The sequence below is a fragment of the Rhinopithecus roxellana genome, chromosome 12, assembly GCF_007565055.1.
Source record: "Rhinopithecus roxellana isolate Shanxi Qingling chromosome 12, ASM756505v1, whole genome shotgun sequence".
Classification (NCBI taxonomy): domain Eukaryota; kingdom Metazoa; phylum Chordata; class Mammalia; order Primates; family Cercopithecidae; genus Rhinopithecus; species Rhinopithecus roxellana.
Genome location: NC_044560.1, coordinates 23961449 through 23977682, shown reverse-complemented (window position 1 = coordinate 23977682; position 16234 = coordinate 23961449). Strand labels below are relative to the sequence as shown.

The window sequence follows — 16234 nt, the reverse complement described above, 5'->3', positions numbered from 1 at the left end:
TCGTGGTCTGGGCAGGGGATTGGGCTCGAGGTGTTCAGGCCAGCCCAAGACCCTGTGGAGGGACTTCAGGCGTGAACAGCCAGGGGTTCCTGGAGTCATCTTGGAGACGGGATGCCGCACGCATGTGTCTCACACGCAGCTCGACCAGAACCAGCAGCTGTGCACGCAAGGAGGCCACGGGCTGGCAGAAGCGTCTGTTGGACTGGCCTCACGGGCACTTTCTGGCCAGCAGGTCCCAGGAACCGCCAAAGGAAGCCCTAGAGACGACCCTGCCTGCTCACACCACCTCCCGGTCCTTAGCGCCTGTGCGTGTCCCATCCCTGTGCCTGGGGGCTACGGCGAGGTGCCTGAATCTGTGCTGGCGGCTTAGATACACTCTGTCATTCACGCATCCTCCCCACATGGTAAGAGGGTGCCCACTGCATGCCAGACACCGACCAAAGCCTTTGGGCCTCTCCCGTGAAGGAAGCAGCAGAGCCCTACCTGGTGGAGGCTGCTTTGGTGGGAGGCAGGCTGTGAGTTATCACACGCATGTTCTGCACAGCCTCGTCACGTGACACTTTCCCACGCCCAGCTCAGCACGAAGAGGAGGCTTTGTGTGCACCCCGCTTGGCCACGTGGGACCCACAGAGGGGCCCTGGTGCTGCGGCCCTGGCCTGCTCTGAGGCTTCTCTGACTGCACGCACGTCGCATCACTGCAGTGACAAATCCACAAACTCAACAGCTCAGCAGGACGCGGATTTATGAGCTTGCGGTTCTAGAGGTCATTGGCCCGACACGGGTCCCACTGGGCTAAAGTCAAGGTGTGGGCAGGGCTGGTTCCCCACGGAAGCCTCCAGGGAGAATCTGTGTCCTCGCCTTTTCCAGCTCCAAAGCTGCCTGCGTTCCTCCTCCATCTTCAAAACCAGCCGGGTCCCACCTCTCCAGCCTCCAACCTTCATCATTACCTCTGCAGCTGACCACACTGAATCTTCAGATAAACTGGGACTTGAGTGGGGTCTCCATCTACTTCAGCCCTAGGGACCCCAAAATCAATTAACCACTGCCCCAAACTGCTTCCACCCATCCACGCTGAGACACACTGCCCTGTTGCCCACCTAGGCACCAGCACGACTCCCTCCCAGGCCCAGCAGCACCCCAGGGCAACAGGGAGCCCCTCAAAGGTGGCATCCCTGCCCGGGCCCCTATGCATTCCAGAGTGCACCTCGGTGCTTGCAAAGGGCACAGGACTCTCCTCACTGAGCCGCGACGAAGAGCATGTCTTCTCTATGTGGTCACACTCACCGTCACACTTGCCAACAGCTGGATGCAGCGGCTCACGCCTCTAATCCCAACACTTTGGGAGGCCAAGGTGGGCAGATCACTTGAGCCCAGGAGTTCGAGATCAGCCTGGGAACATGGTGAAACCCCATCTCTACAACAGATGCCAAACTTAGCTGGGTGTGGTGGCGTGCACCTGTAATCCCAGCTACTCAAGAGGCTGAGGTGGGAGGATTGATTAAGCTCAGGAGGTCAAGGCTGCAGTGAGCTGAGACTGTGCCACTGCACTCTGGCCTGGGCGGCAGAGCGAGACCGCATCTCAACAACAGCAACAACAAACTTTCCAGCAGGCTGTCTCTCCAAACGTTGGGATTCCTTCTTCTGCATGACTTTCTGGCATCTAGCTTTCCACAGTGCAGGTCTCTTTGGGGTCCAGGTTTCCTCAACCCGCTGAGTGTGTGATGGGAGCGGCCTGTGGTGGGCGGGTAGGCTGGTGGCAATGTCCACGTCAGACGCCCAGGCCGGCCTTGGACAGGCTCTTCCCTCTGTGGTCTGGCAGGGCTGGAATTCATTCCCACACACCTTCCCCCAGGTCCTGCTGTGTAGATTGGCTGCTTTCTTCCCCTCTGGGATCCTTCTCCTCTCAGGTCAGACTTTGTTCCTGCCCCTGGGAGCATCCAGGCCACAGGGGATGGTAAGGGGGTCATGAGGAGATCTGGCAGCCCCTCAGGGAGGTGTTATGGGGCCCCCAGGCAGCAGAGTCTGCCTTCGAGGGAGGAGAAAGCTGCCTCCATGTGGACGGATATGCAGAGGGGCTTGGCGGTCTGGGGCGCTCACTCAGATGTGTGCAGATACCCTCAAATGTCCGTGCTACCATTCTCAAAATCCCAGTCTTTCCCAATCAGCCTCTGCTCTGCTCTGAAGGCCAGTGCCCCTGAAATTGGTGTGCTGGAACTCAACCCTATTGTTCGTCAGTCTTTGTGTCACTGTAAAGAAATGCCTGATACTGGGTCATGTAAAGAAAAGAGGTGGACAGGCGTGGTGGTTCACACCTGTAATCCCAGCACTTTGGGAGGCTGAGGCGGGCGGATCACGAGGTCAGGAGATCGCGATCATCCTGGCTAACATGGTGAAACCCCGTCTCTACTAAAAAAATACAAAAAATTAGCCAGGCGTGGTGGCGGGCGCCTGTAGTCCTAGCTACTCGGGAGGCTGAGGCAGGAGAATGGCACAAACCCAGGAGGCAGAGCTTGCAGTGAGCTGAGATCCGGCCACTGCACTCCAGCCTGGGCGACAGAGCTAGACTCCGTCTCAAAAAAAAAAAAAAAAAAAAAAAAGGTTTGGGCCAGACGCAGTGGCTCACACCTGTAATCCCAGCACTTTGGGAGGCTGAGGTGGGTGGATCACCTGAGATCAGGAGTTTGAGACCAGCCTGACCAACATGGTGAAGCCCTGTCTGTACTAAAAATACAAAAACTAGCCAGGCGTGGTGGCAGGCACCTGTAATCCCAGCTACTCAGGAGGCTGAGGCAGGAGAATCGCTTGAACCCACGAGGTGGAGGTTGCAGTGAGCTGACATCATGCCACCGCACTGCAGCCTGGTGGACAGAGTGATACTCATCTTAAAAGAAACAAATAAAAATAAGAAGAAAAGAGGTTTGATTGGTCAGGGTTCTGCAGGCCGTACAGGGAACGTGATGGCATCTGCTTCTGGGGAAGCCTCGGGAAGCCTCCAATCACGGTGGAGGGTGAAGGAACTGTGTCTCCCACGTGGGAGGGGGAGCAAGAGGGTGGAGGTGCCACACACTTTCAAATAACCAGATCTTCCGTGAGCTCGCTCGTCACCAAGGAGATGGCCCACCCCTTCATGAGGGAGCCGCCCCACGACCCCAACACCTCCCACAAGGCCCACCTCCAACACCGGGGCGTCCAGTTCAACACGAGACCTGCGGGGGACACACGAGACCTGCGGGGGACACACGAGACCTGCGGGGGACACACGAGACCTGCGGGGGACACACGTCCAAACCAAATATGTCGAAACCAAATGGAGGTGACGGCAGGAAGAGGTGGAGTCTCTGGGAGATTCGGCCATGGGGGCTCTGCCCTGGTGGAGATGATTAGTGCCTCATGAAAGGGCTTGAGGGAGCCCTTCTGTCCCTCTGCCACATGAGGACACAGACGGGCACTGCCTTCAAGGCACAGGCTTTCATAGGACGTCGAAGCTGCTAGCACCTTGACTGTGGACTTCCCGGCCTCCAGAACTGGGAGGAATGAATTTCTGTGGTTTGTGAAGACCCAGTTGCAGGTGTTTTCCTACAGCAGCAGGAATGGGCAATGACCACGTCTGAGACAATGTCTTGCCTCTTACCTAAGAGACCCCGCAAGCTGTTAGCTCACGTGGCCGCTGGAGCACTGATCATCGGGCAGGGGACGCGACATCCAGCAGAACATCATTTCAGAGCTGGTAGGAGCATGAATCCTCAGAGTAAAGAATTTCATGAGTCATGCGAGGGAGGAATAGAAATAACCCCACACGTGGAAGCTCCACAGAGTCCCCCTGAGTCGGGAAGCAACGAACGCACTGCGTGGCAGGACGCCAGCCAGAGATCTGGTGACCCATGATCCCTGGAAAGGAGCCAAATGTTTAAAATTACCCCAACAGAGAACATGGTATACCCAGTTCCTGAATTGCAGTGACACAACCTCGATGTTGACACCAAGAGGGCGTACGAGAGAGGGAAAGTAGAACCCAGTCTCAGGAGGTAAATCAGAAAACCCTAAATAAAACATTAAACATTGAAATCCAGCCATGTGTGAGACACGCACACACACCTCCCTTGCCAAGTTGGAGTTTAGATCCTAGGAGCCCCAAAAAAGGTTCAACATTAGAAATTCTTGACATTCACACGTTAAAAGAGAAAACCAATGAGTATCTCAATTCAACATATATTCATGATTTTTTTCAAAAAGATGTAAAGCGGACTTTATTCACGGAGGGCCACGGCGGTGGGACCCCTGCCCCGGGCATTGCAGTGGGGAGAGAGACTGGACTCTGCCCCACAGGAAAAGCTTTTAATGAAAGAGGAAGTGGAAATCAGCATGATCAAGGGTGTCTAGGAAAGAACTGCGGCACACGTCACGTGGAATGTCAGAAATGCAGGGAGGATGCCGGCTAAACTCCTGTGTCTGACGTTGTCCAGGGTTCCGATCCTCGCGTGGCCGGCCCCAGCCTGAGCCGCATCTCCGGGTGGCACCTGTTCGCACATCTCCAGGAGCGGCTCCTTGCATCCCTCCACCAGGCGTCTCTGGCCAGGCCGCCTCCCCAGCGGCCGCATGCTCTCACCTGGCCGCTGTTAGAAGGACACTGTCCACATCCTCAGAAGGAACTTTCCCGGCCTAAGCCCCCACGGCACACGCACTCCTCCAACTAAAGATTCACCAGAAATTTCCCTGAGTTGTGCCAAGAACCAAGGGGCACCGTGTCATCCGGGGCCACCACAGATGCCGTATCACTCACAGTCGAGGACAAATTCGCCCAAGACCAGGGGGCAGGCAGGTCCCCTGTCACCCAGGACATGTGGACCCAGCAGGGCCAGCCGAACCTGCTCCACAGCCCCTGCCCCAGGCACATTTGAAGACTGAGGGGTGGTCTTGGGTGCTGGTCAATTCACACCAGGGATCCTCCAGCCCAGCCAAAGAGTCACGGCTGTCCCCTCCCAAAGCTCTTCCTCAGGCTGGGCAGGGCCCGCCCCAGGCCCACCGCAGCCAACAGACACGGCCTCAGGCCGGCGGGTGGCATGCGGGAGTGCAGGCCAGGCTCTAGCCGGGTTGCATTGAACCCACAGTGATTTTCCTGAGGTTGGCGGCAGGCAGGGCGGGCCTCAGTGTCTGGGCCACTCAGAGCAGAGATGGCCCCTAGAAGAGGGAGTGTTCGACGTCCGCCTGGAGGATTTGTCAGAACTCGGTGCTGGGAAACCCCCCCCAGGATGACTGTGGGGCCCATCTCCAGCTGCTTTGCCTCTTGCTTGAAGGAACGCCATGTGGCACATTGAGATCCAGGAGGGGCGACTCGAGGCCTTCCGGACAGCTGACCGTGAGGAGGCAGAGGCTGCGGGGCGGCGGCTCCAGGTGCGTGCAGCCCAGCAGCTCTGCAGGGAGCAGGAGGCCCTGGGGAAGATGGAGCGGAACTGGCTGCTGAGAATCCGGTAAGCGGCACCCAGGCCCACCCACGCTTGTCCCAGCAGCTCCTGTCAGTCCTTCTGCCCTCTCCCCAGGGGTCTCCTCACCCTTCGCATCTGTCCGGCTCCACCTGCACCCTCCCTGCCTCCTCCCAGCTTGCTCGTCTGCCGGACCCTTGAGTCCTTCCCAAGTGTCAGGCGTCCCCCTGTACCTGCCCAGAGCCCCAGCCCTCCCGAGATGCCACAGCCACCATACCGCCACTAAAGCCGGCTACTAAAGCCGCACTCCAGCGAGACTGCCCCTCCCCTTTCCCTCCGGCAGCCCCATCCTCTTCCCAGCCAGGCCATTCTCTCTCTTTTTTTTTTTTTTTTTTTTTTTTTTTTTGAGACAGAGTCTCGCTCTGTCACCCAGGCTGGAGTGCAGTGGCGTGATCTCAGCTCACTGCAAGCTCCGCCTCCCGGGTTTACGCCATTCTCCTGCCTCAGCCTCCCGAGTAGCTGGGACTACAGGCGCCCGCCACCTCGCCCGGCTAGTTTTTCGTATTTTTTAGTAGAGACGGGGTTTCACCATGTTAGCCAGGATGGTCTCGATCTCCTGACCTCGTGATCCACCCGTCTCGGCCTCCCAAAGTGCTGGGATTACAGGCTTGAGCCACCGCGCCCGGCCCCAGCCAGGCCATTCTCTAGGCTCTGTCCCCACCTCTGGCTGCTCCTTTGCACCCCTCCCACGGCCCCCACCCCCCACGGCCATGGAGCGCTCAGGCCTGTTCCCCACATGTCCTCTGTCATGAGTCTCCTGCTCAGCCAGGGCCCAGCCACCTCCTAGGCCAGTCCCCAAGTGCTTCACAGGCCATCAGGCCAGCTGTCCCAACCTGCCGTGAGCCTCTCTCTTCGGGACCCCCTTCTGGCCTCCATCCCCTCCCCCATCTCGTTCCCTCCCTTCAGCTGCCCAGGCCACAAACCCCTGTGGAATCCAGGCCCTGGCTGCAGACACGAGGTCCCCAGCCCCTGCCTCCTTCCTCCCCACAGCACTGCTGTGCCTGCGCCATCCTCTTCCCAGACCCCTGCCCAGCTGGGATCAAACCTTGCCTTTGGTGGTTCCCTGGCACTGGAGCCCCAGTGGCGTGGAGAGTTTGACATCTGTGTGGCCCACGGCACCCGCTCTCCAGGGACCCTCGCTTCTCCCCAAGGGAGGCTCTGCAAAACAGAGCTGAGCAAAAGGGCCCACGGCGTCTCTGGGACAGGAGCTCCAGCTGTGCAGGGCTTGGGGGCAGATGGGACGTGTGATGCCCTCTGATGGCCCCGCGTCCCCACAGGAAGTCCCTGCACACCCAGAAGGAGCTCGGGCTCAGGCACCAGAAGCTGCTGGAGGATGCCCGGAAGAACCACAAGGTTGCCGTGCGGTTCCTGAAGGCCTCCCTGGGAAGGTAGAGCCTCCCTTCAATGTCCTTAGGGAGAAACCCAAGAATACGCGTCACTTGCTTTTGTCTTGACATTCCCTGATTTTATCATTTATTTACTTAAGATAGAAGCTTGCTGGAGTGCAGTGGCATGATCTTGGCTCACTGCTCTGCCTCCCAGGTTCAAGTGATTCTCCTGCCTTAGCCTCCTGAGTAGCTGGGACTACAGGCATGTGCTACCACGCTTGGCTAATTTTTGTATTTTTAGTAGAGACAGGATTTTACTATGTTGACCAGGCTGGTCTCGAACTCCTGACCTCAGGTGATCTGCCCGCCTCGGCTTCTCAAAGTGCTGGGATTACAGGCGTGAGCCACCGCACCCAGCCTCCTGATTTTATTATTGAATCACCACCTTATCATCAAAAACCAATAAACATGTATTTTTAGTGTGAGGTGCTGTTTCTTTTCAGAAGAGGCCCCTGAGACGCGCTGGGCATGTTCCTACCATGTTCTCGTGGCCTGGCCCTCCAGGGCATGTTGCTGCCGTGTCCTCGTGGCCTGGCCCTCCAGGGCATGTTCCTGCCGTGTCCTCGTGGCCTGGCCCTCCAGGGCATGTTCCTGCCGTGTCCTCGTGGCCTGGCCTTCCGGGGCGTGTTCCTGCCGTGTCGTCATGGCCTGGCCTCTACGCCAGCATCTTTTGCCCATCCCACCTCTTGTGTTATCCCTGTTAATCATGTTCCTGGTGGAAATGACAGCACCGAGGCTCCTTTAATTACACCCCACGTGGCATCGCTGTGTCACTTCCTCGGTTAAAAATGTGGCCGTTTGTGGTGGCACACGCCTGTGATCCCAGTGCTTTGGGAGGCTGAGGCTGAGGCAAGAGGATCACTTGGGCCTGGGAGCTGTGATCGCACCACTGCATGCCAGCCTGGATGACAGAGCCTCAAAAATGTTTAAATGTCCTTCCTCAGAATCCAAGAGCAAGAGAAGAAGGAGGAGATGAAGTGCCAGGAGCACATGAGGCGACGCATGGATGCGGTGGTGGCGCTGAAGGGCAGCATCTCCGCGAACCGGGTAGGCCCCCGCAGCCCCACCCAGCCTCTCCCTCGTCCCCTGCCAGGGTCCGTCCCTGGGCCCCTGCTCCTTGGGAGCCAGGCCTGTGTCCTCGGGTGTCCAGGGTTGACCCACACACTTGGTGGCCCCTGGAGGCTTCCCAAGCCTGTGCCACAGATTTGCCCACGGGTTCTATGCGGGTCAGGGCCAGGCACTGGAGTCAGGCAGGAGCAGGCAGCCCAGCCCTGCTCCCATGGGGCCTGGTCTTGTTGGAGGAGACACATGGAGGGCCCGGGCACTTCGAGGCCATGCCCTGGGCCCAAGGCTAGGGGTTCAGGCTGGGAAAATGGCGGGAAGGGTGGGAACGGAATCTGCAAAGGCTCAGAGGTGAGGGGCAGAGGCGGGCAGGTGACGTGCAGGGACAGCCCCAGCCCCACGCTTGGGTTATGCAGACAATTTGCCAGCTGTCTCCCACGGGATCTGCAGACGTCAATGTTGGTTTAAGGCTCAGTGTGTGAGCATGTGTGTGTGCAGGTTTGTATATGTGTGTGCAGGTTTGTATGTGTGTGTGCAGGTTTGCATGTGTGTGTGTGCAGGTGTGTGCAGGTGTGAGCGTGTGCGTGCACGTGTGTGTAGGTTTGCATGTATGAGTGTATGTGTGTGCACATGTGTGCATGTGTGACCGTGTGTGTGCATGTGTGACCGTGTGTGTGCGTGTGTGAGCATGTGTGCACACGTGTGTGTAGGTTTGCATGTATGAGCGTGTGTGTGCATGTGTGCATGTGTGACCGTGTGTGCGTGTGTGAGCATGTGTGCATGTGTATCTGTGCACGCGTGTAGTTTTGCATGTATGAGCGTATGTGTATGCATATGTGTGCATGTGTGACCGTGTGTGCATGTGACCGTGTGTGCGTGAGCATGTGTGTGCATGTGTGAGCATGTGTGTGCGTGTGTGAGCGTGTGTAGTTTTGCATGTATGGGCGTATGTGTGCACATGTATGCATGTGTGACCGTGTGTGTGCATGTGAGCGTGTGTGTGCACGTGTCCAGGTGTGCCTGTGTCAGCATGTGTGTGCAGGTTTACATGTATGAGCATAGGTGTGTGCACAGGTGTGCAGGTGTGAGCATGTGTGTGTTCCCGTGTGTGCTGACGCTGTCACCTCAGTGCTCTCTATTTCCAAGGACACACTGCGGAAGTTCCAAGCATGGGGCCATGCCAAGGCAGAGCTGGCGGAGCAGAGGGTCCAGGCTGAGAAGAAGGTGATTCTGGCCCAGGGCGGGGATGCGTTCAGGCACCTTGTCCACCAGCGCCGGCGCCAGGAGCTGGAGGCCCAGAAGAGGTGAGGGTGGTAGCAGAGGTGCCACTGGGAGGCACCTGCCCAGTCAGTGGGTGCAGGGAGAACCAAGGGGGCTCGGCTTTACATTAAGCAAAGCTGCTCTCTCTCCCAGGGCCCCCACTCAGGCAGCTGTGGGGCACAGGAACAGGGGCTCCAGGCCACCACCCTTGCCCTGCCTGGGCCTGACTCAGCCTGCCCAGCCCTGCCCCTACTCCAGTCCATGCCCAACCCTCGGCCCCTTCTCCCCTCTGAGACTCTGAAACCCTGGCCCCTCTCGAGAGCCTCCGGCTCCTGTTCTGACTTCTCAGCAGGAGGGACTGGTGGGCTCTTTCCTGGCCCACCCAGAAGTCTCCAGGGAGCCTGTCCTGGGTTTTGCCTGAAGCTGCCCTCATCCCGGGAGCCTGGCCCTTTCTCCCCATCCCAGTCCCCCTGTCCACGGCCCTGGCCAATCACTGCTTAGGATGTGCCTGGGCGGGGGCTCCTGGCCCTCTCGCTGGGCAAGGCATCCTCCTCTGGGTGCCACAGAGCCCTGAGTGCGTCCTCCCCACCCCCCCGAGTCACGATCAGAGTTCTCCACCACCCATCAGCCTGCCCACCTTGTGGGGGGGGGGGGGTCCTGGCAGCGACGCCTACACATCCCTTAGCCTGGCGCAGGCCTGGCATGTAGGAGGCACCCAGGAGGTGCAGCCGCAGTGAGTGGATGAACGTCTTCAGCCCTGGGGCTACCCTCAGTGGCAGCCCCATGCCAGCTTAGAAACAAGGGCTGGGAAGAAGCCCTCGGGGCGGCCAAGGCTGCTGGGGGACTGGGCTGCTAAGTGGGCAGGGCCGGGCTGGGCAGGGCTGGGCAGGGCTGGGTTTGGCAGGGCTGGGCTTGGCAGGGCTGGACAGGACTGGGCTTGGAAGGGATGGGCTGGGCTGGGCAGGGCAGGGCTAACCTGGGCAAGGCTGGGCTGGGCAGGGCTGGGCAGGACTGAGCTTGGCAGGGATGGGCTGGGCTGGGCAGGACAGGGCTAAGCTGGGCAGGGCTGGGCTGGGCAGGACTAGGCAGGACAGCTTGGCAGGGATGGGCTAGGCTGGGCAGGGTTGGGCAGGGCTGGGCTGAGCTGGGCAGGGCTCTGCAAGGCAGAGCTGGGCAGGGCAGGGCTGGGCAGTGCTGGGCAGAGCAGGGCTTGGCAGGGCTGGACTGGGCAGGGCTGGGCTGGGCAGGGCTGGGCTGGACTGGGCTAGGCTGGGCTGGGCAGGGCTGGGCAGGACTGGGCAGGACTGGGCTTGGCAGGGATGGGCTGGGCTGGGCTGGGCAGGGCTGGGCAGGACTGGGCAGGACTGGGCTTGGCAGAGATGGGCTGGGCTGGGCTGGGCAGGGCTGGGGTTTAAGCCTAGAACTTCCAGCTTGGCCTCTGCCCATCTGCTCCCCACTGGAGCTGTTGTTTAGCCCCAGGACCAGGAAGTTCCCACCCCAAGAGCCCTGCTGGGCAGGAGGGAGCCCCCAGGAAAGCGCTCGGGAGGGGCCCCCGGGCGCCGTCTCACCTGGGGCAAGGTAGAGGCAGCAAACCTCTCACACTTGTCTGAGAAGCGACTCCACGCAGGACCTTTGAGGAGGAGCAGAAGCTCAGAAAGCAGGAGATCGTCAGTCGGATTCTGAAAGAGGAGGCTGAGGAGGACAAAAGAAAGAAACGGCGTCCCCCGACCAATGCCACTCACCGGCCGACCCTGAGGGACAAGACCTGGAACTACATCTCCGACTTTTGCGAGAAGACCACAGCCCCAACCAACACGTACACGCTGGTGAGCAAAACGCCACACACCTGTGGAGGGCAGGTGGGGCCTCGGGGCTCAGGTGTGGTGAGACATCCTCTGAGGACCTCAGCGCCACGGCCACCTGCAGGGGGTTGCTGAGCCCGCTGAGTGGCCGCCACTCAGCTCAGGGGCAAGGGGACAAGACCCACCAGAGACCCACCACATGAGAGAGGCCCATGGCCGCAGCGTCCCCAGCAAGGGTCCAGTGTCCTGGCCTCACCCCCAGCAGTGTTGCTGCCCACCAGGCTGGGACCACCTTGCCTGGCCCTGTAGAGAGCTGGGTCAGCTGCCTTGCCAGGGAGATGTGCACAGCCGTTCAGACCACATGCCTGGATCACCCTGCTACAAAGCCCTCCTGATAGCACCCAGGGGACAGCTTTCCTGTCACTCATTCATTCACTTAGTCATTCATTCACTCACTCATCCTTTATTCATTCATTCACTCATTCACTCACTGATTCACTCATTCACTCATTCACTCATTCATTCATTCACTCTCTCATTCACTCATTCACTCGCTCATTCATTCACTCATTCACTCACTGATTCACTCATTCACTCATTCACTCTCTCATTCACTCATTCATTCATTCACTCTCTCATTCACTCATTCACTCGCTCATTCATTCACTCATTCACTCACTGATTCACTCATTCACTCATTCACTCTCTCATTCGCTCATTCATTCATTCACTCTCATTCACTCACTCATTCACTCTCTCATTCGCTCATTCATTCACTCATTCACTCACTGATTCACTCATTCACTCATTCACTCTCTCATTCGCTCATTCATTCATTCGCTCATTCATTCACTCACACATTCACTCATTCACTCACTCACTCACTCACTCACATCCAGGGCCTGCTCGGTGTCCACTGCTGCTGCAGGCAACTGGCTTCAGTTGGGGGAATGTATTTCTAGTTTACCTTTCCCTAAAGGTGTGGGGTAGGGACGATGGTCCTCTCCTGAGTCTGGCACAGTGCTGCAGTCTCTGCCCTTGTGTACCCCAAAACCTGAAGGTCAAGGTCATTGCTCCAACAGGTGCCCTGCGGGGAAAGAGCAAGCCTTGGGCTGCCTCAGCTTTGGCCCCTGCAGGGTCTCTGTGGTGCCGCTCAGGGCGCCAGAGAAGGTCCTTTCCTGTTCCCCAGGCTCCCAGTGCTCGGGCCGAGCCTCTGCCCCATCCACCCCTCACTGCCTGTCTCACACCGGGGCCTTGGCACCTGCCGATGCCTCTGCCGGGAGCGCCCTGCTGCCCTCCTTGCTCCAGAGGAGCCTCCCCTGCCCCCAGCCCCACCCATGAGCTGCTCCCGCGATTTTCTGCGGCACCACCTGTATCACTGTGCGGGTCACAGCAGACAGCAGTGCGCTGGCCCTGGCCAGACTTCCTGTCTGTTGCTCCATAAGACCGTCCCCAGGAAGAAGAACCCTGTCCACCCAGCTGAGTGCTCCCTTCTCTGGCAGGCCTGGGACAGCGCCAGAGCAGATGGGCAAGGCCCAGTCCCCAAACTCATTCTGAGGAAACCACCACAGCCATCCTCTGGGGTCAGCCTGGGGCTTTTCCCGAACATGGCTTATATCCACAGAAAGGAGAACCGGGCCAGGTGCGGTGGCTCACACCTGTAATCCCAGCACTTTGGGAGGCTAGGGTGAGTGGATCATGAGATCAAGAGTTCGAGACCAGCCTGGCCAACATAGTGAAACCCTGTCTCTACTAAAAATACAAAAAATTAGCCAGGTATGGTGGCGGGCGCCTGCAATCCCAGCTACTCGGGAGGCTGAGGCAGGAGAATCACGTGAACCTGGGAGATGGAAGTTGCAGTGAACTGAGATCACGCCACTGCACTCCAGCCCAGGTGACAGTGCAAGACTGCATCTCAAAAAAAAAAAAAAAAGAGAACAGATGAGTGCCTCAGGACCAGTGCCAGGGATTCCAGTCCATGAATTAGAACATTTTCCTATCAAAGGACATTTTTTGCAGACTCTTCCAAGCATTGTAGAAAAATATTTAATAATGTATTAAAATACTTATATTTCAAGTAGAAAAAGTTACAAAACCCTGTGCACCGCTATCTCCATGCAGAGTACACAAGGCAGAAGAACAGGGGCAGGCAGCGGGCTGTACCAGCGGGGGCTGGGCCGAGTTTCTCTCCCCTGTTCTCTGTCATGAGTGTGTCTTCATGACGTTCCTCTCCCCGACTGCAGGACTACGAGGCTGCTGCAGGCCCCGGGCCCTCTCGGTTGGTGGACGTCATCTCCAGTGAGCTTATCCAGGGGGACCCCGGGGCCAGTTCAGAGGAGGAAACGTTAGCTGAGCCCGAGATCTCCGGGCTTTGGAACGAAGACTACAAGCCGTACCAGGTGCCAGCTCCTGCTCCTTTAGACGCCTCAGATGGATCCCGCCCCTCTGTCGCCGGCTCCCCACCTCCCACACCTGCCCTGCCCACACCGACTGCTCAGAGACTTCTCCTGGCTGTGCCCGCCATCTCCTGTCACCCCCTCCTGCTCGTTGACGCCCCCCGCCTCCCTCTCCACACTCATGCCTTTCCCTCTTCGTGGAGCCTGGAGGGCACCACACTTGTTCGACGAGCCCAAGCTCCCCCGACAGACAGCTCCATCACCGTGATGTAATGGGGAGGGACGGCGGGGCTCCGAGGCTGAAAGGCTGAGGGAATGACTCTGAGCTACTCCACATACTGTTGGAGAAGCATCTTTCTGGAAGAAGTGTGTAAACTTTCTTTGACGGCCTTTTGTAAGAAACACGCAGGCCGGGCGCGGTGGCTCAAGCCTGTAATCCCAGCACTTTGGGAGGCCGAGACGGGCGGATCACGAGGTCAGGAGATCGAGACCATCCTGGCTAACACGGTGAAACCCCGTCTCTACTAAAAATACAAAAACTAGCCGGGCAAGGTGGCGAGCGCCTGTAGTCCCAGCTACTTGGGAGGCTGAGGCAGGAGAATGGCGTGAACCCGGGAGGCGGAGCTTGCAGTGAGCTGAGATCCGGCCACTGCACTCCAGCCTGGGCGACAGAGCGAGACTCCGCCTCAAAAAAAAAAAAAAAAAAAAAAAAAAAAAAAAGAAACACGCCCCATCTGGTGCCGGGGTCCTTCCGCCTCTGAAAGAGCCGGTACAGCAAGACACGGTCTCCACAGCAGCGTGGCTCAGGCTGTGGTCCTGTCCCACGTAGGAGGGCAACGCCCACCGCCCAGTTTCTGTAAGCGTTGGCCACCTCTACTGTCAGGGCAAAGGCCACCTGGTTCTGCTGTTTCTGAGGATGCCGGGCTGACCAGGGTGGTGAACAGGACAGGCCAGGCGGGCCAGGCGCGGTGGCTTAAGCCTGTAATCCCAGCACTTTGGGAGGCCGAGACGGGTGGATCACAAGGTCAGGAGATCGAGACCATCCTGGCTAACACGGTGAAACCCCGTCTCTACTAAAAAAAAATACAAAAAACTAGCCGGGCGAGGTGGTGGGCGCCTGTAGTCCCAGCTACTCGGGTGGCTGAGGCAGGAGAATGGCGGGAACCCGGGAGGCAGAGCTTGCAGTGAGCCGAGATCGCGCCACTGCTCTCCAGCCTGGGCGACAGAGCGAGACTCCGTCTCAAAAAAAAAAAAAAAAAAAAAGGACAGGCCAGGTGGAGCCACCACCTGCACACTGGGGAACCCCAAGGGAGAAGGCTGCCTCTGGACAAGCGGAGGGTCCCAGGTGGCACCCCCCAGGAAGCCAGGGAGGAGGCCACCCGGCTGCCAGGCATGGGCACCGGCACCAGCAGGGGCAGCCCAGAGCAAGGCCCAGGCAGAGTCCACACAGCTTCCAAAGGGACAGTTCAGGACTCTTCAGTTCTGATCTTCCTGGTGGCTGGTGTTGGCCAGGGAAGCGGCTTTTCATCTTGAGAAAGCCCAGTGTGTGCTGACACTGCCCACTCGAGAAACTGCTTCCTGCAGAACCTTTCTTTTTTTTTTTTTTTTTTTTTGAGACGGAGTCTCGCTCTATCGCCCAGGCTGGAGTGCAGTGGCCGGATCTCAGCTCACTGCAAGCTCCGCCTCCCGGGTCCACGCCATTCTCCTGCCTCAGCCTCCCGAGTAGCTGGGACTACAGGCGCCCGCCATCTCGCCCGGCTAATTTTTTGTATTTTTTAAGTGGAGACGGGGTTTCACTGTGTTAGCCAGGATGGTCTCGACCTCCTGACCTTGTGATCCGCCCGCCTCGGCCTCCCAAAGTGCTGGGATTACAGGCTTGAGCCACCGCGCCCGGCCCCTGCAGAACCTTTCAAAACCTTCCTGTTGTCCTGATTTAGCAGTCTGGAAAGTTCCCCTCCACATCTTTCCTAGAAATCCACCTGAATCCAGAGCTGTCTGCTTTTCTTTGTTTCCTGGTTTCCCTTGTTCAGAAGTGAGGGCTCCCTGCCTTGTCAACGGAGCAGAAAGTCAGTCGGTCCATCGGGGCCTTTCTGAGCAACTCAGAGCAACTCCCAGGCCGTGGGGCTCTTCCCGGGGCTGGTGGAGGCTGGTGGGGCTGGGCTGTCCGTGCCCCGCTAACCACTACCCTCGCCTCTGAGCTGCCACCAGCACCGCCTGGGTGGAGCCGCTGACAGCCCCAGCCTCTGTCTCTGTGACCCCCAGGTGCCCAAGGAGGACGTGGACCGAAAGCCTGTGGGCGGGACGAAGATGGACAAGGACATTCTGGCACGAACAGTGGAGAGACTGCGGAGCAGGGTGGTCCACAAGCAGGTGGTGCTGGGGCGTGAGTTCCAAGGTCGCCCCTTCAACAGCAAACCAGAGCTCCTGCACTTCAAGGTGAGCTCGAGCTGGGCCAGGAGGAGCAGGGAGACAGGCAGCAGCGCGGGACAGCAGGGGACAGGCAGCAGCGCGGGACGGCAGGGGACAGGAGTCAGCGCAGGATGGCAGGGGACAGGCAGCAGCGCGGGACAGCAGGGGACAGGCGACAGCACAGGACAGCAGGGGAGCCCCGTCGCAGCCCAATCCCTGGCGCCTTTTGCTTTTTTTTTTTTTTTTTGAGACAGACTCTCACTCTGTTGCCCAGGCTGGAGTGCAATGGCACAATCTCGGGTCACTGCAACCTCCGTCCGCCTCCCAGGTTCAAGCGATTCTCCTGCCTCAGCCTCCCAAGTAGCTGGGATTATAGGCGCCTGCCACCACGCCCAGCTAATTTTTGTATTTTTTAGTAGAGATGGGGTTTCACCATG

The 16234-nt window shown here is 58.5% G+C and overlaps 1 protein-coding gene across 1 annotated transcript in view; it reads left to right on the top strand.

The window, feature by feature from the left end:
- CFAP74 (cilia and flagella associated protein 74) overlaps positions 1-16234 on the top strand; it is a 65878-nt gene that overhangs the window by 7943 nt on the left and 41701 nt on the right. Inside the window, exons 6-12 of the mRNA XM_030913105.1 lie at positions 5295-5468; positions 6758-6868; positions 7813-7915; positions 9077-9234; positions 10818-11016; positions 13236-13391; positions 15651-15824. Coding sequence (XP_030768965.1) covers positions 5295-5468; positions 6758-6868; positions 7813-7915; positions 9077-9234; positions 10818-11016; positions 13236-13391; positions 15651-15824 — 1075 coding nt within the window. The remainder of the gene's footprint in view (positions 1-5294; positions 5469-6757; positions 6869-7812; positions 7916-9076; positions 9235-10817; positions 11017-13235; positions 13392-15650; positions 15825-16234) is intronic.